Here is a 26590-nt window from a genome sequence, read left to right as displayed (position 1 = left end):
ATGGATGTATACGCTGATTCGGTGAGCGAATTTATTAGCAAGTGCATTGGTGATGTTGTACGAACAGCGACTTTTAAAACCTTCCCCAACCAGAAACTGTGGATTGATGGCAGCATTTGTGCAAAACTGAAAGCGCGAACCACTGCTTTTAATCAGGGCAAGGCGACTGGAAACATGACCGAATACAAACAGTGTAGCTATTCCCTCCGCAAGGCAATCAAACAAGCTAAGCATCAGTATGGAGACAAAGTAGAGTCGCAATTCAACGGCTCAGACACGAGAGGAATGTGGCAGGGTCTACAGTCAATAATGGACTACAAAATGAAAACCAGCCCATGTGGACAAACTAAACAACTTCTTCGAGGGCTTTGAGGACAATACAGTGCCACCGACAGGGCCAGCTACCAAAACCTGCAGACTCTCCTTCATCGCAGCCAACATGAGTAAAACATTTAAACGTCTTAACCCTCGCAAGGCTGCCAGCCCAGACGGCATCCCTAGCGTGTCCTCAGAGCATGCGCAGACCAGCTGGCTGGTGTAAAGTATTCAATCAATCTCTATCCCAGTCTGCTGTTCCCACATGCTTCAAGAGGACCACCATTGTTCCTGTTCCCAAGAAAGCGAAGGTAACTGTGCTAAACAACTATCATCCCCGTAGCACTCACTTCTGTCATCATGAAATGCTTTGAGAGACTAGTCAAAGATCATATCACCTCCACCCTACCTGACACCCTAGACCCACTCCAATTTGCTTACCGCCCCAATAAGTCCACAGACGACGCAATCGCAATCTCACTGCACACTGCCCTAACCCATCTGGACAAGATGAATACCTATGTAAGAATGCTGTTAATCGACTACAGCTCAGCATTTAACACCATAGTGCCCTCCAAACTTGTCATTAACCTCGAGACCCTGGGTCTTGACCCTGCTCTGTGCAACTGGGTCCTGGACTTCCTGACGGGCCGCCCCCAGGTGGTGAGTTTAGGAAACAACATCTCCACCCCGCTGATCCTCAACATTGGGGCCCAACAAGGGTGCATTCTCAGCCCTCTCCTGTACTCCCTGTTCACCCATGTCTGTGGCCATGCACGTCTCCAACTCAATTATCAAGTTTGCAGACGACACTACAGTAGTAGGCTTGATTACCAACAACGACGAGACGGCCTACAGGGAGGAGCTGAGGGTCCTCGGAGTATGGTGTCAGGAAAACAACCTCACATTCAACGTCAACAAAACAAAGGAGATGATCGTGGACTTTAGGAAACAGCAGAGGGAGCACCCCCCTATCAACATCGACAGGACAGTAGTGGAGAAGGAGGAAAGTTTTAAGTTCCTCGGCATACACATCACAAACAAACTGACGTGGTCCACCCACACGGACAGCGTGGTGAAGAGGGCGCAGCAGCGCCTCTTCCACCTCCGGAGGCTGAAGAAATTTGTCTTGTCACCAAAAACACTCAAACTTTTATAGATGCGCAGTCGGCGGTGCGGCAACTGCTCCGCCCACAGCCGCGGGGCTCTCAAGAGGGTAGTAAGTTCTGCACAACGCATCGCCGGGGACGGGCTACCTGCCCTCCAGGACACCTACACCACCCAATGTCCCAGGAAGGCCAAAAAGATCATCGGGGACCGCAATCACCCAATAGGGGGGCCTGTTCACCCCGCTATCATCCAGAGGGCGAGGTCAGTGCAGGTGCATCAAAGCTGGGACCGAAAGACTGAGGGACAGCTTCTATCTCAAGGCCATCAGACTGGTAAACAGCTTCTATCTCCAGGCCATCAGACTGGTAAACAGCCATCACTAACATTGAGTGGCTGCTGCCAACATACTGACTCAAATCTCTAGCCACTTTAATAATAAAAATTGGATGTAATACATGTATCACTATTCACTTTAGACAATGCCACTTTATATAATGTTTACCCTACATTACTCATCTCATATGTATATACTGTACTCTATACCATCTACTGCATCCTGCCTATGCCATTCGGCCATCGCTCATCCATATATTTATGTGTACATATTCTTATTCATTCCTTTACACTTACTTCTGTGTATAAGGTAGTTGTTGTGAAATTGTTAGATTACTTGTTAGATATTACGGCATGGTCGGAACTAGAAGCACAAGCATTTCGCTACACTTGCATTAACATCTGCTAACCATGTGTATGTGACCAATACAATTTGATTTGATTTGATTTGAAATAGACAGAAGCGTGCTATATGGCAGACCAATCCAAACACATCTCTCGGCATGTCCAGCCCACTCATTATCTCAGCCAATCATGGCTAGCGGGAAGGTTGTGGACTTTTCTGTGGCTAAACCAACTAGGCTCCTAATTGAACAATATTATTAGTATTTACAGATGACATACAGGTCTGTTAATAAGCCACATGAAAGTTCACATGTTTGAGAACGCATTTGGTAGAAAAAAAAGTTTACGTTCAAACGGCTCTCCTGTGTAGTACTGACCCGCGACATTCGCCTAGTTTCCTGAAACATGTCACATATATTAACTCCAAATGTAGTCTGAACATTGTAATATGGCATAGCTGGTATGACTCTCTTGACATTAGTTAACTGCCTGGTAGAGTTCGGTTATTTCCAAAATATAAAGTGGAATAAAAAAAAAATACTTTTGGAAATTCATTTTTGAGTTGTAAGTAATAGGAATTTAAGATGAAATCATTTTTTCAACATGTTTTTCAAGAAGAGACAGTTAAAGGTGTAAAGAACCATGATCGTAAGGTTCTAATTGAAACCTTCATGGTGCCATAAAGAACCCTTTCATAAGGTTCTATAAAGGTTCTGGGAACTGGTGACAGGTTGCCGCTTATCAAACCAATCAACTTTTTTGCATAGGTGGAGCTCCAAACAGAGGTTTTGTTTCTGAAAAATGTTCAGCATCAAGCTAGGTATCATATTGTAAATGAGAACTTGTTCTCAACTTGCCTACCTGGTTAAATAAAGGTGAAATAAATAAATAAATAAATAAATATGATAAGAAACTAATGGTGAGTCTTATATGCAAGCCCTGCCACTCAAACACAAACTCTCCTACTGAAGTTCTTTAGACTTCCAATAGTCAAGACAACGAAATGACATTTGGAAGGATGGCCTTGTGAAACTACATCACGGCATATGTCCTTTTGCCAGTGCATATGAAAATTGACAGTTGGGCAGTTGATAAGATGGTATATCTTCATGCAGTATGCGCTAATGGCATACCATAGGAACATTCCATAGACTTGTACAAATGTCCATCTGAACTGAATTATGAAATAATTATTCAAGTTGAGGGAGACAGTTACATCATTGGGACACATAATATTTGCCAGACATCACCTTGCAGTATTCTGACCCAATCATATTGTTTGTATAGTTTGTTATTGTCTCAGATTCCAGAGAGACCTGTTAGCACTAACATGCAAGGCTCTGTAATAATGACACGTCACTCTAACAATTAAAGGTATCAAACAAGATCACACACACACACACGCACACACACACACACACACACACACACACACAATCACACACACACACGCACACACACACACACACACACACACACACACACACACACACACATCTAGTACACTGTGATTTCATATTACATCAGCAAAACTCAACCTGTGCTCTGTGAATGACGTTCAAAACTCTAAGGAATTCTACCAATTTAAGGTGTTGGAGACACACAAATGCTTTACTCCAGGGACCTAATAAGGCCCTAAAACAGCATAAACATTCAAAGTGAACCTGAGTACAGCTCTATTGTTATTTGTGTGAGTACAACTTCCATTAGGCCTCAGCCACAGTACAACCCTCACCCCTAAACTAGTCTTCCCTGCACAGGTCAAGAATCATGACTCTGTCACAGGTGGGATCTGAACCGTGGTTTCCTGAGTGGAAAACCAACATCTTAACCAATAGTCCTAGAGGAAAGTCCCTCTTGGACTGAGGGTGACACTGATTTAGAAGTACCTCTGCTACACATTTTAGAAGAACCTCTGACTCACCTCTGCTACACATTTTCCATTTAAGTCATTTAGCAGATGGGCGGGTGGCATTAATTATTAAAAGTCTCAGCCTTTGGGGGTTGGGGGGGGGTTGTTTTAAGATAAACAATTTGAAGTCAGTTCCAAAAGATATTTGATTTGGCCTTTACTACTATAGCCCATAGAAACACATTGAATAACACATTCATAAATGGCAAAAAAGACAGTCAAATAAAAATCATAAGGAATAGGTTTTTGAAGTGTCTGTCCTATATAAGAAAGTTCAGGAAATATATATAGATAATTTATTTACACTTTTATTGGGGTAGGCACAAAACCTCCATACTTTCATCCATTTTTTAAACCGGTTACCTTTAGATGAGTCCCGTGACACTTGTGGGGGTTGTAGAGTAAAACGGAGAACGCCATGGTGTTCATGAGAATCCTCCCTTTTCACAACAGTTTGTAGCCAACTGGTTTTCACTGTCATTTTACAGTTTTTTTTATTTTGTATTTCCTTATCTGTTGTTTCCCTAATAACTATTTTTTTTACTTAAAAATTGCACTGTCGTTGGCCTGTAAGTAAGCATTTCACTGTAAGGTCTACACCTGTTGTATTCGGCGCACGTGACGAATGTGACCCGATTTCAGGAAACTAGGCGTATGTTGCAAGTCACGACTTCACAGGAGAGCCTTATGAACGTACATTTTTGTAGCTTATGAAAATGCAATTTTTTATAAATCTTTGCTGAAATTCCTTCTCGAACATGTGAACTTTCATGTGCCTTTATATCAAACTTGTACGTCATCTGTAAATACGAATAAAATGGTTAAATTACAAGCCTAGTTGGTTAAGCCACAAAGAAAGTCAGCAACCTTCCCGCAAGCCATGATTGGCTGAGATAATGAGTGGGCTGGACATGCCGAGAGACGAGTTTGGATTGGTCTGCAGTCTATAAAATGAGCTGCTTGTAATGCAGTCTTTTATATATATAACTTTATCCATGGAGAACTGCAAATATGTTGCTACTACTCTCAATAATATTGCTGCCCTGAATTTATCAGGTGCTATTGACAAAGGTCAGTGGGAAAAAGTTGTGATGGACTACTTTCTAGATGACTATCGTGCCATACAATGCTGACTCTCTCACTCTGAAAATAACACGTTTTGAAATCAGTGAAACACTACCGTACATTCAAGCTATGCAAACTAAACGGAAACAACACAGGAGGTCTTATAAAAGGGGTTGCAGTCTCTGGAGTTCGATGGCTGGCTTGCTAACTATCAATGAACCTAACATTATTTGGTTGACTTTAGCTTGCTATGACAATTGGTTTGTATTGCTAGTAACATTACTGTCACGACTTCTGCCGAAGTCGGGTCCTCTCCTTGTTCGGGCGGCGCTCGGCGGTCGGCGTCGCCGGTCTTCTAGCCATCGTCGATCCACTTTTCATTTTCCATTTGTTTTGTCTCGTTTTTCCACACACCTGGTTTCAATTCCCTCATTTACTTGTTGTGTATTTAACCCTCTGTTCCCCCCATGTCTTTGTGTGGGATTGTTTGTTGTAAGTGCTTGTGCACATGTTTACTGGTGCGCATGAGGTTTTGTACCCATGTTGATTATTTTCTTGATGCCGTTGGTTTTGATATTAACCTGTTAGTGCTAGGGGGCAGTATTGACACGGCTGGATAAAAAACATACCCGATTTAATCTGATTACTACTCCTGCCCAGTAACTAGAATATGCATATAATTATTGGCTTTGGATAGAAAACACTCCAAAGTTTCTAAAACTGCTTGAATGGTGTCTGTGAGTATAACAGAACTCAAATGGCAGGTCAAAACCTGAGAAGATTCTGTACAGAATGTACCCTGTCTGACCATTTCTTGGCCTTCTTTGCCATCTCTATCCATTACAAAGGATCTCTGCTGTTACGTGACACTTCCTACGGCTGCCATAGGCTCTCAGAAGGTGGCAAAAAGCTGAATCGTGGCTTTGCAGGCTCTGGCTGAAAAAAAGTAGCGCGTTTGGGTAGTGGCTGGTTACAGTACTGTGAGACTCAGGCGCGTGCCCGCGTCGACCGAATGCTTTGTTTTCTTTCCTCTGTTTACCTAAACGGAGATTCCGGTCGGAATATTATCACTTTTTTACGAGAAAAATGGCATAAAAATGGATTTTAAACAGCGGTTGAAATGCTTCGAAATACGGTAATGGAATATTTCGAATTTTTTTGTCACGAATTGCGCCATGCTCATAACCCTGATTTACCATTTCGGATAGTGTCTGGAACGCACTAACAAAACGCCGCTATTTGGATATAACGATGGATTATTTTGGACCAAACCAACATTTGTTATTGAAGTAGCAGTCCTGGGAGTGCATTCTGACAAAGACAACAAAGGTAATCAAACTTTTGTAATAGTAAATCTGACTTTGGTCACGGCTAAACTTGGTGGGTGTCTAAATGGCTAGCCGTGATGGCTGGGCTATCTACTGAGAATATTGCAAAATGTGCTTTCACCGAAAAGCTATTTTAAAATCGGACACCTCGATTGCACAAAGGAGTTCTGTATCTATAATTCTTAAAATAATTGTTATGCTTTTTGTGAACATTTATCGTGAGTAATTTAGTACATTTTTTGTAAATTCCCCGGAAGTTTGCTAGTTCTGAACGTCACATGCTAATGTAAAAAGCTGTTTTTTGATATAAATATGAACTTGATTGAACAAAACATGCATGTATTGTATAACATAATGTCCTAGGTGTGTCATCTGATGAAGATCATCAAAGGTTAGTGCTGCATTTAGCTGTCTTCTGGGTTTTTGTGACATTATATGCTAGCTTGAAAAATGGGTGTCTGATTATTTCTGGCTGGGTACTCTGCTGACATAATCTAATGTTTTGCTTTCGTTGTAAAGCCTTTTTGAAATCGGACAGTGTGGTTAGATTAACGAGAGTCTTGTCTTTAAAATGCTGTAAAATAGTCATATGTTTGAGAAATTGAAGTAATAGCATTTCTAAGGTATTTGAAAATCGTGCCACGGGATTCAACTGGCTGTTGCGTAGGTGGGACAAATTCGTCCCGCCTAGCCCAGAGAGGCTAGCTAACATTCACTTATGTGTATGAAGTGTGTGTAATGTTAGTGTAGTTTTCTCAGAATGGCATTTTGCATTGCTAGTTATAGCCTAATGTTAGCTAGCTAACATTGAACCATTGAACCTTCATTTAGTTAGCTATGACTATCGGTTTGTATTGCTAGTTAAAGCTTGCTGTTAGCTAGCCATCTGTTAGATGGCTGGTTAGCTACAGTAGCTAACATTCCCTGTATGAACTGTGTGTAGTGATATCTCAGAACTAATTAATTTGATTATACCTTTATTTAACTTGGCAAGTCAGTTAAGGATAAATTCTTATTTTCAATGACGACCTAGGAACAGTGCCTGTTCAGGGGCAAAATTACAGATTTGTAACTTGTCATCTCGGGATTCGAACTTGCAATCTTTCGGTTACTAGTACAACGCTCTAACCACTAGGCTACCCTGCCTTTTCGCAACTATTGTATAATAATGCTAAAATATTTGTATCTGGAATTTGTCTTGTAAATTATGTCTGAGTGTTGGAGTGTAGTCCTGGCTATCGTCAATACAAAAATAATTGTGTCGTCTGGTTTAATATAAGGAATTTGAAATTATTTATACTTTTACTCTATGACAATTTAGTACTTTTTGCAACACTGGATGTTATAGCATTTATTTAACATGACCCATCAATTTAAAGAAGTGTGTCTGTGTAAGTGTGTAATATTTATTTAAAAAATATCTGGACACTATGTTTACCTGGAATTGTTCCTTATTGTAGGCTACTACCACTTTTAGTCTTAATCTTTACTATACTACTCACTGTTTAGCACATGACCTCACACGTGAATCCTTGAAGAGATGGGTGGGGCTGGCTTAAGAGGTTGTGAACAATGCTGAATGGGTATAGACAAAGGAGAGCACCCCAGTAGGTACCAAAACTTTCAAAGGCCCTTTTCTCAAAAATGAGTATACAAGTTGATCAACTTTCAAGGCAGAATTACTTTCCTATTCTTCCTCAATTGCGATGTATGATATACCATTTTCTAGAGTCGCTCCTTTTATCCAATGTAAAAAAAATATATTTCAAATGTTGCAATTTAAGACCGATTTGAGCTGGTCAGTCACAAATAAACGTTGATTTGATGTCATTTTAGGCGGAAATTTAAGGGTCTGATCCTTAAGAGGTAAATAAATATGTGAATGACCACCTTACTAGTTATAACTTATTAATACATGTGTGAATAACTAGCTTACTAACAGTTACAGATGTGGGAGTAATGATACATTTATGATGAATAAACAACTTACTAATCCATTACAAATGCTTTATTACATGGTGTTATTTTAAAGTGTTACTACTGACTCTCTATATGTGACTCATTTCAGGAAACTAGGCATATGTCGCACGTCATTACTTCCCAGAAGAGGCATTTGACCGTAAACATTTACTTTAATCAATATCCTTTTTTTGGGGTTGGCAGAAATGCGTTCTGGAACATATGTGCAACTTTCATGTGCAACTTTCATGTAACAAAAGTGTATGCTATCTGTAAATACGAAAGACAAAAAATTACGAGCTTAGTTGCTTTAGTCACGGAGAAAGACAGGAACCTTGCCGCTAGCCATGATTGGCTGAGATAATGGATTGGCTGGACATGTCGAGAGATGAGTTTGGATTGGTTTTCCATGTAGCATGCTTCTGACTATAACATGAGCTGCTCAGTATGTGTAGATAATCCTTTCTACCTCTGCTTTTTTGAAAGATATCCTGAAGAATTGCAAGTGTTACTACTGCTGCCCAGTTTCTGGAGGACGATCATGCCACGTTGACTCTCTCTGATTCTGAAAATTAATCAGACTATGAGGAAATCCATGATTTATGTAAAAACATTTTCATTGAACCAGACATTGTAGAGTCTTCTGATGACAATGATGGGGAAGAAATGACAATCAACAGTGTTGTTGTCATGGAAGAAATTGACCGAGATGCCCGGTGGAAGCAGAGTATGATAGCTGAGGAGATGGAGAAAAATTATGGCTTTGATTGCAAATATGTAGAGGGATTCAAAAAGAGAGCAGAGAAGGATGTTGTATAAAACACCTATCTCCGGATTACAACCATGGTTTCCATGACAGTGTATGCTATCTGCACTCATCCATGTACTATAAATGGGTAAGAGTCTAGCAAGTAAAATTTACAGATAGTATACATTTCTAATTTTGTCAAAATGTAGTTTTCATTGCTGGCTTGCTAGATAACATTACATCCATGATCTTTGTAGTTATATTACTCGTATCTCAGAAAGCCATTTGCATTGCTAGTTATAGCCTAATATTAGCTAACTAATATTTTTAGCAACTCGGAAATCTCTGCCTTACAACTTCAGTGCATTGATAGGCCCAGGACTAGATAAAGAAAACTAAAGCACGAAGTACCAGTGACTCGCTCAATAAGGAAGTGGTCAGATGGCGCAGATGCTACGCTACAGGACTGTTTTGCTAACACAGACTGGAATATGTACCGGCATTCATCCAAAGGCATTGAGGAGTATGTCACCTCAGTCATCGGCTTCATCAATAAGTGCATCGAAGACGTCGTCCCCACAATGACCGTACGTACATATCCCAACCAGAAGCCATGGATTACAGGCAATATCCGCATCAAGCTAAAGGCTAGAGCTGCCGCTTTTGTAAGGGGCTGCGATCTGAGCTGGACAGGAGACTTCAGACATGGCAGCTAACTTATGGCCTAGCATGGCAGGATACACTAGACCTACTTGAGGGTCTGAACATACTTGGCCTTCTGGGAAGGCAGGGGACTATAAACCTGACCCTACCAGGAAGGAAGGAACCTCTCACCCTACAAGGAAGGAAGGGAACTCTGACCTTACCAGGAAGGAGGGGAACTCTGACCCAACAGGGAAGGAGGGGAACTTTCACCCTACAAGGAAGGAAGGGAACTCTGACCTTACCAGAACGGAGGGGAATGACAAAGATCTGTTAAATAGCTGTTGTCCCATTCAGGACAGGAGGTATCTCTAGTGTCTGTCAGGGGAGTAGACTGGCGACTTGGGGAGTCCCGGCTGTGATGACGCTCCAGTGGCGGAGACGATGGCTCCAGCCGGGGAGGCCAGGAGCTGTGGTGGTCATTATCTCTGGTTAGAAGGACAACGTAAAAAAGGTTGGCTGGTATGCCCTCACCCATCTGAGCGGTCGGCTGTGAATTCCCTCACACGCTATATACTTATAACTGATTGGTCTGGTTCTGTCCTCTATGGTGCTGTCCTGTTAGAACATGATGTTTAGGCCCATCACTGTACTCTTGGTGGTCACCACCACACACACAGACACAGATGTTTCCATTTGAGGATGTTTGTATGATTTTGGTCATCCGAATGACTTAGAATCATATTGTTGTGGTTCTGTAAGGCACAAATATACACACATGTAAACAGTATTAGTTCAATCAAATATACCGAATACTGTCAAACACTTACTTCCAAGCCCTTAACCAACAATGCGGTTCAAGAAATAGATTTAAGCAGTTGCAGTTGCCTTACCAGGTGGTGATGATAAGGGTTATGACTATGCAATATACATATATGTACATGAATAATTGGGAAATAGAATTACACTTACAACATGACTATGAAGGGCTATAAACACAGCATCAATATAAACATAAACTTAAAAATTCACCTCTTAGAGAGAGAGAAACGAATTACTTGGATTGACAAAGGGTCAAGATTCATGGCACCCTCTCTCTCCAGCCTTGTGTCAGAATCTGCCAGGCTGAGTTCTTATCAGATCTGCCCTGGCACCACGGGGTCATAAATTACTCTGCACATGCGCAAGCTCCAAGAACCGTCTGGGGTGACTCTGTGATGACTCTAGAAGCTCGCCCATGGCAGCGAAATAAAACACCTTAATAAAGGCCACTATGGAAAACGCTGTGGTAGTTTGTGCATGCAAAATACTATGTTGACCATTACAACAAGAGTGAAGGAAAAGCAGCCAACAAGTTCTCAGCATATGTGGGAATTAAGAGAACTTTGGCAGTATGTCGGTTGGACGTACTGCCAAATTCTCTAAAATGACATGGGGAGGCAGCTTATGGTAGAGAAATTAACATTACATTCTCCAACAACAGCTCTGGGGTACATGTAACAGTTTTGCTTCCGTCCCTCTCCTCGCCCATACCTGGGCTCAATCCAGGGACCCTCTGCACACATCAACAATTGTCACCCACGAAGCACCGTTACCCATCGCTCCACAAAAGCCGGGTCTCAGAGAGAGTGACATCACCGATTTAAATGCTGTTAGCGCCCACCCCGCTAACTATCTAGGCATTCCTCACCGGTTTAATACATACTTGCGGAAAGCATGCCAGCATTCCAATTCTCATGCTCCCTTAAAACTTGAGACATCTGTTGTGTTGTGTTGTGTGACAACACTGCATATTTTAGAGCAGCCAGATGGAAGCCACACCACAGTAAAAGGCACATAATAGCCTTGGAGTTTGTCAGAAGGCACCTAAAGGACACTCAGACCATGAGAAACAAGATTCTCTGGTCTGATGAAACCAAGATTGAACTCTTTGGCCAGAATGCCAACCGTCATTTCTGGAGGAATCCTGGCACCATCCCTACAGTGAAGTATGGTGGTGGCAGCATCATGCTAAGGGGATGTTTTTCAGTGGCAGGGACTGAGAGACAAGTCACGATTAAGGGAAAGATGAACGGAGCAAAGTACAGAGAGACACTTGATGAAAACCTGTTCCAGAGAGCTCAGGATCTCAAACTGGGTCGAAGGTTCACCACCCAAGAGAACAACGACCCTAAGCACACAGCCAAGACAATGCATGATTGGCTTCAGGACCAGTCTCTGAATGTGCTTGAGTGGCCCAGCCAGAGCCTGGACTAGAACCTAATCGAACATCTGTGGAGAGACCTGAAAATAGCTGCAGCAACACTTCCCATCCAACCTGACAGAGCTTGAGAGGATCTGCAGAGAAGAATGGGAGAAACTCCCCAAATACAGGTCTGCCAAGCTTGTAGCGTCATACCCTGCAATCGCTGGCAAAGATTCTTCAACAAGGTACAGAGTAAAGGGTCAAAATACTTAGGGCTCTCCAGAGGGTGGTGCGGTCTGCCCAACGCATCTCCGGGGGCACATTTCCTGCCTTCCAGGACACCTACAGTACCCAATGTTACAGGAAGGACAAAAACATCATCAAGGACATCAACCACCCGAGCCACGGTCTGTTCACCCCGCTACCATCCATAAAGCGAGGTCAGTACAGGTGCATCAAAGCTGTGACCGAGAGACTGAAAAACAGCTTCTATCTCAAATCCACCAGACTGTTAAATAGCCATCACAGGCCGACTACCACCCGGTTACTCAACCCTGCACCTTAGAGGATGCTGCCCTATGTACATATACACGGAATTACTGGTGACTTTAAATTGAACACTAATCACTCTAATAATGTTTACATACTATTTTACCCATTTCATGTGTATATACTGTATTCTACTGAATATTTTGTCAATACCACTCAGACATTGCTTGTCCTAATATTTATATATTTCTTAATTCCCTTCTTTTACTTTTAGAATTGTGTGTATTATTGTGAATTGTTAGATACTACTGCACTGTTGGAGATACTGTAGGAACCAAAGCATCTCGCTTCACCCGCAATAACATCTGACAAATATGTGTATGTGACCAATAACATTTGATTTTAATTTGATTTTGTAGTGTATTAATAAAACAGTTCAGATGGACATTTTAATGTCTATGGAATGTTCCTATGAAATGTCACAATTTTGATAGCATTTGCTATACGTTTGTACACCATAAACTTATGGCTTATCAACTTCCCTACTGTCAACTTTCCTACACACTGGCCAGCTGACATGTGACGTGTCGTCATGTGTCCTGAGGTTGTGGATTTTGGTCCAAACTGAGCTTTGACATCCCATGTAAAATAGCCTTTGAGTGACAAAAACATCACCCATGTTGTATTTTCCCCATTAAAATGCTCAATTGGGTAAATGTACCTTTTCTCTCAGCTCTATCAGTAAGGCTGAAGGACAGGCTAGGTGGGCACAGCAACATCCAATCCTGTCATACATTACATCATGCTTTCACAAAAAATGTGTTTAACAAACCGTTTGTTCAATTCTGTGCTCACTTGTGTATGTTTTGTTGGTGGTGGTGTGTGTGTGTGTGTGTGTGTGTGTGTGTGTGTGTGTGTGTGTGTGTGTGTGTGTGTGTGTGTGTGTAGTGAGATCCTGGGGAGGAGAGTTTCTGTCAGTAACTCAGGGATAAATAGAGAGGCAGAGCTCAGAATTTGTCAGACGGTGGACCTGACAGGGTCACACACAGGACCAAGCAGGAGAAGGACCTCAGCATTTTTACCTTTTATTACAAATGGAGGAAAACAAAGATGTTCAGTACTGTTTTCAAGACGGAAACTCTTCTTGCAGAAAGGCTTTGCTATTGACATCTATCTACATAACACTGTACATCTTCTTCTCATTGATTTCAGCAGTTACAGTATTTTTGAACATACTGGTGATCATCTCCATCTCTCACTTCAAGCAGCTCCACACTCCAACCAACCTGCTCATCCTTTCTCTGGCTGCGTCAGATCTCCTGGTGGGACTGATTGTGATACCAGCAACGACTGTAGCAGTAATGGAATCATGCTGGGATTTTGGGGAATATTTCTGTGTGTTTCAGATCTACAGTACTTTCTTATGTACTTCTTTATCTCTGGGTAATTTGGTCTTGATATCTATTGACCGCTATGTTGCTGTGTCTGATCCCTTAATGTACCACTCTAAAATAACAACAACAAGAATGATGTGTTGTATATCCGTTACCTGGTGTTGTTCTATCATATACGATGCTGCTATTATAAAAAACTTAGTAAATGTACAGGTACCAAGTAGGTGTTTGACAGAATGTTTAATTGTTGAAGGGTCAATCTGGGGTAATATCGTTGATATTGTAATTACAATGGTTGTCCCATGCTCTATTATTATAACACTCTATGTGAAAATCTTTGTGGTGGCCAGATCACAGGCCAGAAAGGTGTTTTCTAAATAGGCTGCCAGTGTGTCTGGTGTTAAAACTCTACAGGCTAATAAGTCTGAGAGAAAAGCAGCAAAAACTCTTTCTATTGTTGTTTTGAACTATTTAATTTGTTGGATTCCAACTCTATTTATTAACTTTATTTTTTATTTTTTAGTTGACCATTTTTTATCATATTTCATCATTTTTCTGCCACTTGTTAATTCCTTAATGAATCCAATAATTTATGCTTTCTTTTACCCATGGTTCAAAGTGACAGCTAAACTTTTAATAACTTTGAATTTAAGACGTTCGTAGATCCTAAAATTTTATTCCCTACGTTGGCAATCATAGGTTTGATAGTTTTTTTTCTACAATTGTTGTAAGTATTTATTTCATGTAACAGAACACTGGCATTACTTACCTCAGTGTTGTCATCATAGATACATGTGGTGTTGATTCAGATTGATTTGGATTGGAATGGAATGACTTGGAGAAGGCGCTTGTTTTATAAAGGATACTGTAGTCATTATGGATTGTGTACTCCAAATACCTAAGGCTGTGGTTGTTCCGTGTTACTTAATGACAAATAGTAAGCCTTCTAATAGTACATTTTGAGGACGTCATGAGTCATTCTATATGTTGTTTAACATCTCCCTCTAGTGGCTCAATTGTGACACAACGTCTTCATCAAGTTTAGTAAAGTTGAAATGTGCAATACTGCATGATAACAGATAACGTCCAGGTCTAAATAAATTCTGTATTGGGTAACTTGTTGATGGTAAAATGTAAGAATATGCAATTATGGGTAACACTTTATAATAACATTCAGTAATAAACCATTTGTAAGGAATTTACAGTTTGCTCACCTTTAAATATTAAGGCCACATTTATGAAATGTTACTCAGCTAGGTATTCTCACATTTATAAATAACTACTATAGTATATACATTAATTATTCAACACAACAGAGCAGGAGACCACAGCATACACTTGAACCTCAACATACTGGTTATGAACACTACCACTACTCTCACTACCACTACTCTCACTACATCACTGCTGCTAGGTCAGGGGTCACACCAGAGCAGCTCTCTCAGAAGCTGTTTACTCTGAATGAATATAGAGATTGGGCAACACACTAAATAGTTTATAATGGATTAGTAAATTGTTTATTATCATTTCTCTTATATTTATTTTAGTAAGCTAGTTATTCACACATTTATAAACAACTTTTATAGTCTGTAACAATGATTCAGAAGATCATTCGTCAGATGTTTAATAAATATTCTTATGAACCGTGATTGTTAGTGATTGTTAGTAAAGTAGTTTTGCAGTCCCTCATCCAATGTGAGGACTATTCATACTTTCTTAATACTTTATAAATGTTTTGAACAGTGACCAGTGTAATTTATCCCAAAAAGATGGACATGCTATTGGTAGACATTCCAGCAGTACCTGATGCTCCTTAAGTTCCCAAAATGACCTAGAACATATCAGTGGTTAAACAATAAGCAACACAACTTGAATATGAAAAAATATATATTGAACATTTATTTGAAAACAGTCACACTGTTGTAATAGTGTGCTGAAGGAAGTAACGTGTTTGTCTGAAAATGATAACATTCTTGTTTCTAGGAAGTGACTGATTGCACTCATTAGTATCAAATCAAATCAAATTGTATTGGTCAAAGACATGTGTTTAGGAGATGTTATTGCGAGTGTTGCTAAGTGCTATGCATCTAGTTCTGACAGTGCAGCAAATCTAACAAGTAATATCTAACAATTGCACAACTAATACCTAATACACACAAATCTAAGTAAAGGACTGGAATTAAGAATATATGAATATACGGATGAGCGAATGTCAGAGTGGCATAGACTAAGAGCAGTTCATAGACTGCTCACAGGGTAAGGGAACCAATATCTAAATACATAATTTAACTTAACATTACGTTTCAAGGGTTATTACCTTTAATATACTACAAAATCAAATCAAAATCAAATTGTATTGGTCACAAACACATGCTTAGCAGATGTTATTGCGGGTGTAGTGAAATGCATTTCTTCCTAGCTCCAACAGTGCAGTAGTATCTAACAATTCACAACGATTGTCACGTCCTGACCAGTAAAGGGGTTATTTGTTATTATAGTTTGGTCAGGACGTGGGAGGGGGTGTTTGTTTTATATGGTTCGGGGTGTGTGTGTATGTAGAGGGGTGTTTGATTTATGTATTCCGGGGTTTTGGTCATTGTTCTATGTTTGTATATTTCTATGTCTGTTCTAGGGTGTTTAGATCTGTGTTTAGGTAATTGGGATTGGGGCCTTCAAATGGAGGCAGCTGTCTATCGTTGCCTCAGATTGAAGGTCCTATAATTAGGAATGTGTTTGTCATGGGATTTGTGCGAGATTATTCTTTGCATAGATAGCTGTGTGTTGCCTGCAAGACTGTTTGTCGTCCGTTCATTGTTTTCGTGTTTTATTTTGTAAAATAAACATGAGCATTCACGTACCCAATGCGTCTTGGTCCATTCACTACGACGACCGTGACAACAATACACACAAATCTAAAAGTAAAAGAAAGGAATTAAGAAATATATAAATATTTGGATAATCAATGTCTTAGTGGTATTGACAAAAAATACAGCAGAATACAGTATATACACATATGAGATGAGTAAAGCAGTATGTAAACATTATTAAAGTGACCAGGGATTCCATGTCTATGTACAGACTGTAGGACAGCATCCTCTAAGGTGCAGGGCTCAGTAACTGGGTGGTAGTTGCCTAGCGATGGGTATTTAACAGTCTGATAGCTTTGAGATAGAAGCTGTTTTTCAGTCTCTCGGTCCCAGCTTTGATGCATCTGTACTGATCTCTCCTTCCGGATGATAGCGGGCTGAACAGGCCGTGGCTCGGGTTGTTGATGCCCTTGATGATTTTTTTGGCCTTCCTGTGAAATCGGGTACTGTAGATGTCCTGGAGGGCAGGCAGAGTGCCCCCGGTGATGCGTTGGTCAGAGCGCACTACCTTCTGGACATCCCTAAGTTTTCTGACTCTTTACTCAGTACCTTGTTGAAGCATCTTTGCCAGCGAATACAGGATATGACGCTACAAGCTTGGCACAACTGTATTTGGGGAACTTCTCCCATTCTTCTCTGCAGATCCTCTCAAGCTCTGTCAGGTTGGATGGGGAACGTCGCTGCACAGCTATTTTCAGGTCTCTCCACAGACGTTCGGTCAGGTTCTAGTCCAGTCTCTGGCTGATCCATTCAAGCACATTCAGAGACTTTTCCCGAAGCCACTCCTGCATTGCCTTGAATATGTGCTTAGGGTCGTTGTTCTGTTGGAAGGTGAACCTTTGACCCCGTCTGAGATCCTGAGAGCACTGGAGCAAGTTTTCATCAAATCATCAAATCAAATCAAATTTTATTTGCCACATACACATGGTTAGCAGATGTTAATGGTCACATGGTTAGCATATGTTATTGGTCACATGGTTAGCAGATGTTATTGGTCACATGGTTAGCAGATGTTAATGCGAGTGTAGCGAAATGCTTGTGCTTCTATTTCCGACCGTGCAGTAATATCTAACAAGTAATCTAACCTAACAATTTCACAACAACTACCTTATACACACAAGTGTAAAGGAATGAGTAAGAATATGTACATAAAAATGTATGAATGAGTGATGGCCGAACGGCATAGGCAAGATGCAGTAGATGGTATAGAGTACAGTATTTACACATGAGATGAGTATTGTAGGATATGTAAACATTATATAAAGTGGCATTGTTTAAAGTGGCTAGTGATACATTTATTACATCAAGATGGCAAGATGCAGTAGATGGTATAGAGTACAGTATATACACATGAGATGAGTAATGTAGGGTATGTAAATATTATATAAAATGGCATTGTTTAACCTGTTTAGGATAGGGGGCAGTATTGACACGGCTGGATAAAAAACATACCCGATTTAATCTGGTTACCACTCCTACCCAGTAACTAGAATATGCATATAATTATTACATATGGATAGAAAACACCCTACGATAAACGTTCACAAAAAACATAACAATTATTTTAAGAATTATAGATACAGAACTTCTCTGTGCACTCGATATGTCCGATTTTAAAATAGCTTTTCGGTGAAAGCACATTTTGCAATATTCTAAGTAGATAGCCCGGCATCACAGGGCTAGCTATTTAGACACCCAGCAAGTTTAGCCCTGACCAAAGTCAGATTTACTATAAGAAAAATGTTATTACCTTTGCTGTCTTCGTCAGAATGCACTCCCAGGACTTCTACTTCAATAACAAATGTTGGTTTGGTCGCAAATAATCCATTGTTATATCCAAATAGCGCCGTTTTGTTCGTGCGTTCAAGACACTATCCGAAAGGGTAAATAAGGGTTACGAGCACGACGCATTTCGTGACAAAGAAATTCTAAATATTCCATTACCGTACTTCGAAGCATGTCAACCGCTGTTTAAAATCAATTTTTATGCCATTTTTCTCGTAAAAAAGCGATAATATTCCAACCGGGAAATCGTTTTTTATTACAAAGAGAGTGAAAGTAAAAGCATGCTATCCCCTCATGCACGAGCCTCAGTCTAATGGCCCTCTGATAGAGCACTTGCCAAACGCGCTAGTGTGTTTCAGTCTGGGCCTTGAATTACGTCATTCAGCTTTTTCCCGGGTTCTGAGAGCCTATGGGAGCCGTAGGAAGTGTCACGTCATGCCAGAGATCCCCTGTTTTTGTTAGAGATTATCAAGGAGGGAAAGAAATGGTCAGACAGGCCACTTCCTGTAAGGAATCTTCTCAGCTTTTGGCCTGCCAAATGAGTTCTGTTATACTCACAGACACCCTTCAAACAGTTTTAGAAACTTTAGGGTGTTTTCTATCCAAAGCCAATAATTATATGCATATTATAGTTACTGGGCAGGAGTAGTAACCATATTAAATCGGGTACGTTTTTTATCCGGCCGTGCAAATACTGCCCCCTAGCCCCAACAAGTTAAAACTTTCCACCCTCTCCACTACTGTCCCGTCAATGTGGATAAGGGGCTGCTCGCTCTGTTGTTTCCTGAAGTCCACGATCATCTCCTTTGATTTGTTGACATTGAGTGTGAGGTTATTTTCCTGACACCACACTCCGTGGGCCCTCACCTCCTCCCTGTAGGCCGTCTCGTCATTGTTGGTTATCAAGCCTACCACTGTAGTGTCGTCTGCAAACTTGATGATTCAGTTGGAGGCGTGCATGGCCAAGCAGTCGTGGGTGAACAGGCAGTACAGGAGAGGGTTGAGAACGCACCCTTATGGGGCCCCTGTGTTGAGGATCAGCAGGGTGGAGATGTTGTTACCTACCCTCACCACCTGGGGGCAGCCCGTCAGGAAGTCCAGGACCCAGTTGTACAGGGCAGGGTCGAGACCCAGGGTTTCGAGCTTAATGACGAGTTTGGAGGGTACTATGGTGTTAAGTGCTGAGCTGTAGTCGATGAACAGCATTATTACATAGGTATTCCTCTTGTCCAGATGGGTTAGGGCAGTGTGCAGTGTGATTGAGATTGCGTCGTCTGTGGACCTATTGGGGCGGTAAGCAAATTGGAGTGGGTCTAGGGTGTCAGGTAGGGTGGAGAGTATATGGTCCTTGACTAGTCTCTCAAAGCACTTCATGATGATGGAAGTGAGTGCTACGGGGCGGTAGTCATTTAGCTCAGTTACCTTAGCTTTCTTGGGAACAGGAACAGTGGTGGCCCTCTTGAAGCATGTGGGAACAGCAGACTGGGATAAGGATTGATTGAATATGTCTGTAAACGCACCAGCCAGCTGGTCTGCGCAAGCTCTGAGGATGCGGCTGGGGATGCCGTCTGGGCCTGCAGCCTTGCGATGGTTAACACGTTTAAATATTTTACTCACGTTGGCTGCAGTGAAGGAGAGCCCGCAGGTTTTGGTAGCGGCCGTGTCAGTGGCACTGTATTGTCCTCAAAGCGAGCAAAGAAGTTGCTTAGTCTGTCTGGGAGCAAGACATTGTGGTCCGCGATGGGGATGGTTTTTCTTTTGTAGTCCGTGATTGAGATCAAGGATCTCTCTGTACTTTGCTCCGTTCATCTTTTCCTTTATCCTGACTAGTCTCTCAGTCCCTTCCACTGAAAAACATCCCGACGTCATGATGCTGCCACCACCATGCTTCACCGTAGGGATGGTGCCAGGTTTCCTCCAGATGCGACGCTTGGCATTCAGGCCAAAGAGTTTAATTTTGATTTCATCAGACCAGAGAATCTTGTTTCTCATGGTCTGATAGTCCTTTTCGCAAACTCCAAGGCTGTTATGTGCCTTTTACTGTGGCGTGGCTTCAGTCTGGCCACTCTACAATAAAGGCCTCATTGTTGGAGTGCTGCAGAGATATTTGTTATTCTGAAAGGTTCTCCCTTCTCCACAGAGGAACACTGGAGCTCTCTCAGAGTTACCATCTGGTTCTTGGTCACCTCCCTGACCAAGGCCCTTCTCCCCCGATTGCTCAGTTTGGCTGGGCGGCCAGCTCTAGGAAGATTCTTTGTGGTTCCAAACTTCTTCCATTTAAGAATGATGGACGCCATTGTGTTCTTGGGGTCCTTCAATGCTGCAGAAATGTTTTGTTACCTTTCCCCAGATCGGTGCCTCGACACAATCCTGTCTAGGAGCTCTACAGACAATTCCTTCCTGTCTTGGTTCAGGCTCTGACATGAACTGTCAAATGTGGGACCTTATATAGACAGGTGTGTGACTTTTCAAATCATGTCCAATTAATTGAATCAACCACAGGTGGACTCCAATCAAGTTGTAGAAACATCTCAAGGATGATCAATGGAAACAGGATGCTCCTTAGCTCAATTTCGAGTCATAGCAAAGGGTCTGAATACTTATGTAAATGAGGTATTTCTGTTTTTATTTGCAAATACAATTGCAAGAAATTCTAAAAAACAATTTATGGGGTATTGTGTGTGGACCGATGACAGAAAAAAATATGTTAATCAATTTAAGAATAGTGCTGTAACGTAACAAAATGTGGAAAAAGTCAAGGGGTATAAATACTTTCTGAATGTACTGTATGTATGAAAATACCCTCAAATAAAAGGTGACATTCTATCATGTCGCCTCATATTTAACATTTGATCTCATATCCAATGTGCTTGAGTAAAGACAACATTTTTTAATTGTTTTCCTGCGGATTGAAACAGAGGCCAGGGATTATTTTCAGTATGTACAGTGACCAGAGGAAGTCACTATCAATCACAATCTGTGACAGAGGGATAACTTTACTTATTCTATACTGAAAAAAATATAAATGCAAGATTTTGCTGAGTTACAGTCATATAAGGGATTCAGTCAAATTCCTGCCCTGTTAGAGCTGTCCCGGTCAACTGTAAGCACTGTGAAGTAGAAACATCTAGGTGCCACAACGCCTCAGCCGCTAAGTGGTAGGCCGCACAAGCTCACAGAACTGGAAGGCTGAGTTCTGCAGCGCATAGCGAGTAAAAATCCTCTGTCCTTGGTTTCACATCTCACTACCGAGATCCAAACTGCCTCTGGAAGCAACATCAGCACAATATCTGTTAGTCGGGAGCTTCATGAAATGTGTTTCCATGGCCCAGCAGCCGAACACAAGCCTAAGATCACCATGCTCAATGCCAAGTGACGGCTCGAGTGGTGTAAAGCACACCGCCATTGGACTCTGGAGCAGTGGAAACACGTTCTCTGGAGTGATGAATCACGCTTCACTATCTGGCAGTCTGACAGACGAATCTGGGTTTGGCGGATGCCAGGGGAACTCTACCTGCCCCAATGCATAGTGTCAATTGTAAAGTTTCCAGTAAGTTACTGAACATTTTACAGGAAATGTTTTACGGTGTGGTTCCAGTTGCACCTACTGGGACAGCACCAGTCTGCAGTTTGCCTCGTGGCACCATATACAGGGAAATGCTGAGGGCCTGTGGGACCAGGAGGAATCTTGGTTCCCACTGGATTTTCATTTCCAACTGAAAGAGAAAGCTGCTCCACTGGCTGCAGGACGGACACGTTGAAGAACAGATGTTTCTCTACACAGCCATGGCAGCGGCCGCATCGGATTGACAAAACCAGACATATTAGCTTCACACTCCTGAAGTAGGAACCTAGGTTTCAATTTACAATATTTGGAATGTCAAAGTCAATATAGACCTCGATCTGCATAAACAAACCAAATGTTGTCTGACTTTGTCCCTCTGGCTTTCTATTTAATTGGTCAATTTTGGCCCAAAATCAATGGGAGTGAAGGAACTCAAGATGCAAATGTTTTCAAAATGGTATCTCTTAAATATCAAACATGTTCAAATATGGATTGTGTAGGCCCATGTAGCTCAATAATTACTTTGTCTCAAATTGTTCAGAAAACATTAAAAAAACACATATTCCTCTATCATTCACGAATCCTAAAGGGGCAATCTGCAGTTCAAACAACAACAAAGCGGCCACCCCACCACCTTTTTAGGTAAACATTTTAGGGATGGACTGAAGAAATGTAACTATTCTCCTGAGTGGCGCAGTGGTCTAAGGCACTGCATCTCAGTACTAGAGGCGTCACTACTGGATGGAAAAATACTGAGGATAATAGCGGACGATATTTCCACTCCTATTTGCAATATTTTCAATTTAAGCCTACTCGAATGTGTGTGCCCCCAGGCTTGGAGGGAAGCATAAGTCATTCCACTACCTAAGAATAGTAAAGCCCCCTTTACTGGCTCAAATAGCCGACCAATCAGCCTGTTACCAACCCTTAGTAAACTTTTGGAAAAAATTGTGTTTGACCAAATACAATGCTATTTTACAGTAAAGAAATTGACAAGAAACTTTCAGCTTGCTTATAGAGAAGGACATTCAACAAGCAAAGCACATACTCAAATGACTGATGATTGGCTGAGAGAAATTGATGATAAAAAGATTGTGGGGTCTGTCTTGTTAGACTTCAGAGTGGCTTTTGACATTATCGGTCATAGTCTGCTGCTGGCAAAACGTATGTGTTACGGCTTCACACCCCCTGCTATATTGCGGATGAAGCGTTATCTGCCTAACAGAACACAGAGGGTGTTCCTTAGTGGAAGCCTCTCAAACATAATTCAGATAGAATCAGGAATTCCCCAAGGCAGCTGTCTAGGCCCATTACTTTTTTTCAATCTTTACTAATGAATTGCCACTGGCTTTGAGAAAAGCCAGAATGTCTATGTATGCGGATGACTCAACACTATACATGTCAGCTACTACAGTGACTGAAATGACTGCAATACTTAACATAGAGTTGTGGTTAGTTTCAGAGTGGGTGGCAAGGAATAAGTTAGTCCTAAATATTTCTAAAGCGAAAAGCATTGTATTTGGGACAAATCATTCACTAAACCCTAAACCTCAACTAAATCTTGTAATAAATAATGTGAAAATTGAGAAAGTTGAGGTGACTAAACCGCTTGGAGTTACCTTGGATTGTAAACTGTCATGGTCAAAACATATTGATACAACAGTAGCTAAGATGGGAAGAAGTACAGTTGAAGTCGGAAGTTTACATACACTTAGGTTGGAGTCATTAAAACTCGTTTTTCAACCAATCCACAAACTTCTTGTTAACAAACTATAGTTTTGGCAAGTCGGTTAGGACATCTATTTTGTGCATGACACAAGTAATTTTTCCAACAATTGTTTACAGACACATTATTTCACTTATAATTCACTGTATCACAATTCCAGTAGGTCAGAAGTTTACATACACTAAGTTGACTGTGCTATTGAACAGCTTGGAAAATTCCAGAAAATTATGTCATGGCTTTAGAAGCTTCTGATAGGCTAATTGACATCATTTTTGTCAATTGGAGGTGTACCTGTGCATGTATTTCAAGGCCCTACTTCAAACTCAGTGCCTCTTTGCTTGACATCATGGGAAAATCAAAAGATATCATCCAAAACCTCAGAAAAGAAAATTGGTGACCTCCACAAGTCTGGTTCATCCTTGAGAGCAATTTCCAAACACCTGAAGGTACCATGTTCATCTGTACAAACTATAGTAGGCAAGCATAAACACCATGGGACCACGCAGCCGTCATATCGCTCAGGAAGGAGACGCGTTCTGTCTCCTTCTTGCAAAAAGTGCAAATCAATCTCAGAACAAGAGCAAAAGACCTTGTGAAGATGCTGGAGGAAACTGTAACGGTTGTCTTCATAAATGGACCAAGGCGCAGCAGGTATGTGAATACTCATGGTTATTTATTACCAAAAAAGAGTAAAGCATCCACTTGAAAAAACAATGAAGGTGACAACAGTAACAGTTTTACAGGCTATAAACGCAGTGTAAAAACAACCACCCACAAACCCCAGTGACAAACATACTCCTACATATATGACTCCCAATCAGCAACAACGATCCCCAGCTGTTCCTGATCAGGAGTCACAAGACACACAGAACATTCAAACACACACACAAGACTGCCACGTCCTGACCCCCAAACTACTACAACAGCTCCATCTGCTGGTCAGGACGTGACAGAAACAGGTACAAAAGTATCTGTATCCACAGACATAACCTGAAAGGCCACTCAGCAGGGAAGAAGCCACTGCTCCAAAACCGCCATGAAAAAGCCAGACTACAGTTTGCAACATGGGGACAAAAATCGTACATTTTGGAGAAATGTCCTCTGGTCTGATGAAACAAAAATAGAACTGTTTGGCCATAATGACCATTGTTATATTTGGAGGAAAAAGGGGGAGACTTGCGAGCCGAAAAACACCATCCCAACCGTGAAGCACAGGGGTGGCAGCTTCATGTTGTGGGGGTGCTTTGCTGCAGGAGGGACTGGTGCACTTCACAAAATAGATGGCATCATGAGGATGGGAAATGATGTAGATATCTTGAAGCAACATCTCAAGACATCAGTCAGGAAGTTAAAGCTTGGTCGCAAATGGGTCTTCCAAATGGACAATGACCCCAAGCATACTTCCAAAGTTGTGGCAAAATGGCTTTTAAGGACAACAAGGTCAAGGTATTGGAGTAGCCATCACAAAGCCCTGCCCTCAATCCTATCGAAAATTTGTGGCAGAACTGAAAAATTGTGTGTGAACAAGGAGGCCTACAAACCTGTCTTAGTTACACCAGCTCTGTCAGGAGGAATGGGCCAAAATTCACCCAACTTATTGTGGGAAGCTTTTGGAAGGCTACCCGAAACATTTAACCCAAGTTAAACAATTTAAAGGCAACGCTACCAAATACTTATTGAGTGTATGTAAACTTCTGACCCACTGGGAATGTGATGGAAGAAATTAAAGCTGAAATAAATCATTCTCTCTACTATTATTCTGATATTTCACGTTCTTAAAATAAAGTGGTAATCCAAACTGACCTAAGAAAGGGGATTTTTACTCGGATTAAATGTCAGGAATTGTGAAAAACTGAGTTTAAATGTATTTGGCTAAGGTGTATGTAAACTTCTGATTTCAACTGTACGTTTATAATAAAGCACTGCTCTACCTTCTTAACAGCAAAACCTAGTTTTGTCGCACCTGGACTACTTTTCAGTCGTGTGGTCAGGTGCCACAAAAAAGGACTTAGGAAATGTTGCAATTGGTTCAGAACATGGCAGCACGGCTGGCTCTTGAATGTACACCGAGAGCTAATATTAACAATATTCATGTCAGTCTCTTCTGGCTCCAAGTGGAGGAGAGATTGACTTCATCACTACAGTACTTGTATTTATGAGAGGTATTGACATGTTGAATGCACCCGAGCTGTCTGTTTGAACTACTGGTGCACAGCTCTAACACCCATACATAACCCACAAGACATGCCACAAGAGGTCTCTTCACAGCCCCCAAGTCCTGAACAGACTATGGGAGGTGAACCAGCCTCTCTCCTGACTGACGTCCCTCTAGGCCCCCCCGGCCAGAGGCACAGGAGCGTCGGGATCACTTCTGTTCCCCAGAGCATCCTAACTCCCAAGTATATGAAATCAAGAGTGCACATTCCACAACACCATGGTCTGCACCCTCCTCAGCCAGCGTCTTGACTAGCCAGAGTCAAGGAGACTCCCGCTCCAGTCGTGGAACCACAGCTAGCCTCTGTCAAGGGCCTGTTCTGGTTGCCGTCGCAGTTGTCTCCCTGTGTGGCTGACAGTCGGGTGCCCGAGGTTCGACTGTCTGCTACCCTGGAATCTTCAGCCACAAAGACTCCACCTGCTCTCCCTCAGGAGCCCCTCACTGCTCCTGGCCCAGAGTCCAAGCCCGCACTGAAGTCATTACCTGCTCCTTTGTTGGAGCTACAGCCTGCAGCTACAGCAGAGGTCAAGCACAGGGGTCTCTCCAGTCACAGCCTGATGGGACCGGCCAGTCCCAGGCCTGGAGTCCTGCTGGCCCAACCTTCTAG

The 26590-nt window shown here is 41.7% G+C and overlaps 1 protein-coding gene across 1 annotated transcript; it reads left to right on the top strand.

Moving 5' to 3' along the window:
• LOC145876430 (trace amine-associated receptor 6-like) lies at positions 1-26590 on the top strand. The gene is made up of 3 exons (XM_082972202.1): positions 1-21; positions 13481-14038; positions 26342-26590. The coding sequence occupies exons 1-3, from the start codon at positions 1-3 to the stop codon at positions 26588-26590; spliced, it is 828 nt and encodes a 275-aa protein (XP_082828328.1).

The sequence above is a fragment of the Salmo salar genome, unplaced genomic scaffold (assembly GCF_965601325.2).
Source record: "Salmo salar unplaced genomic scaffold, fSalSal1 ptg000588l, whole genome shotgun sequence".
Lineage (NCBI taxonomy): Eukaryota > Metazoa > Chordata > Actinopteri > Salmoniformes > Salmonidae > Salmo > Salmo salar.
This window is presented reverse-complemented; position numbering and strand designations above follow the sequence as displayed.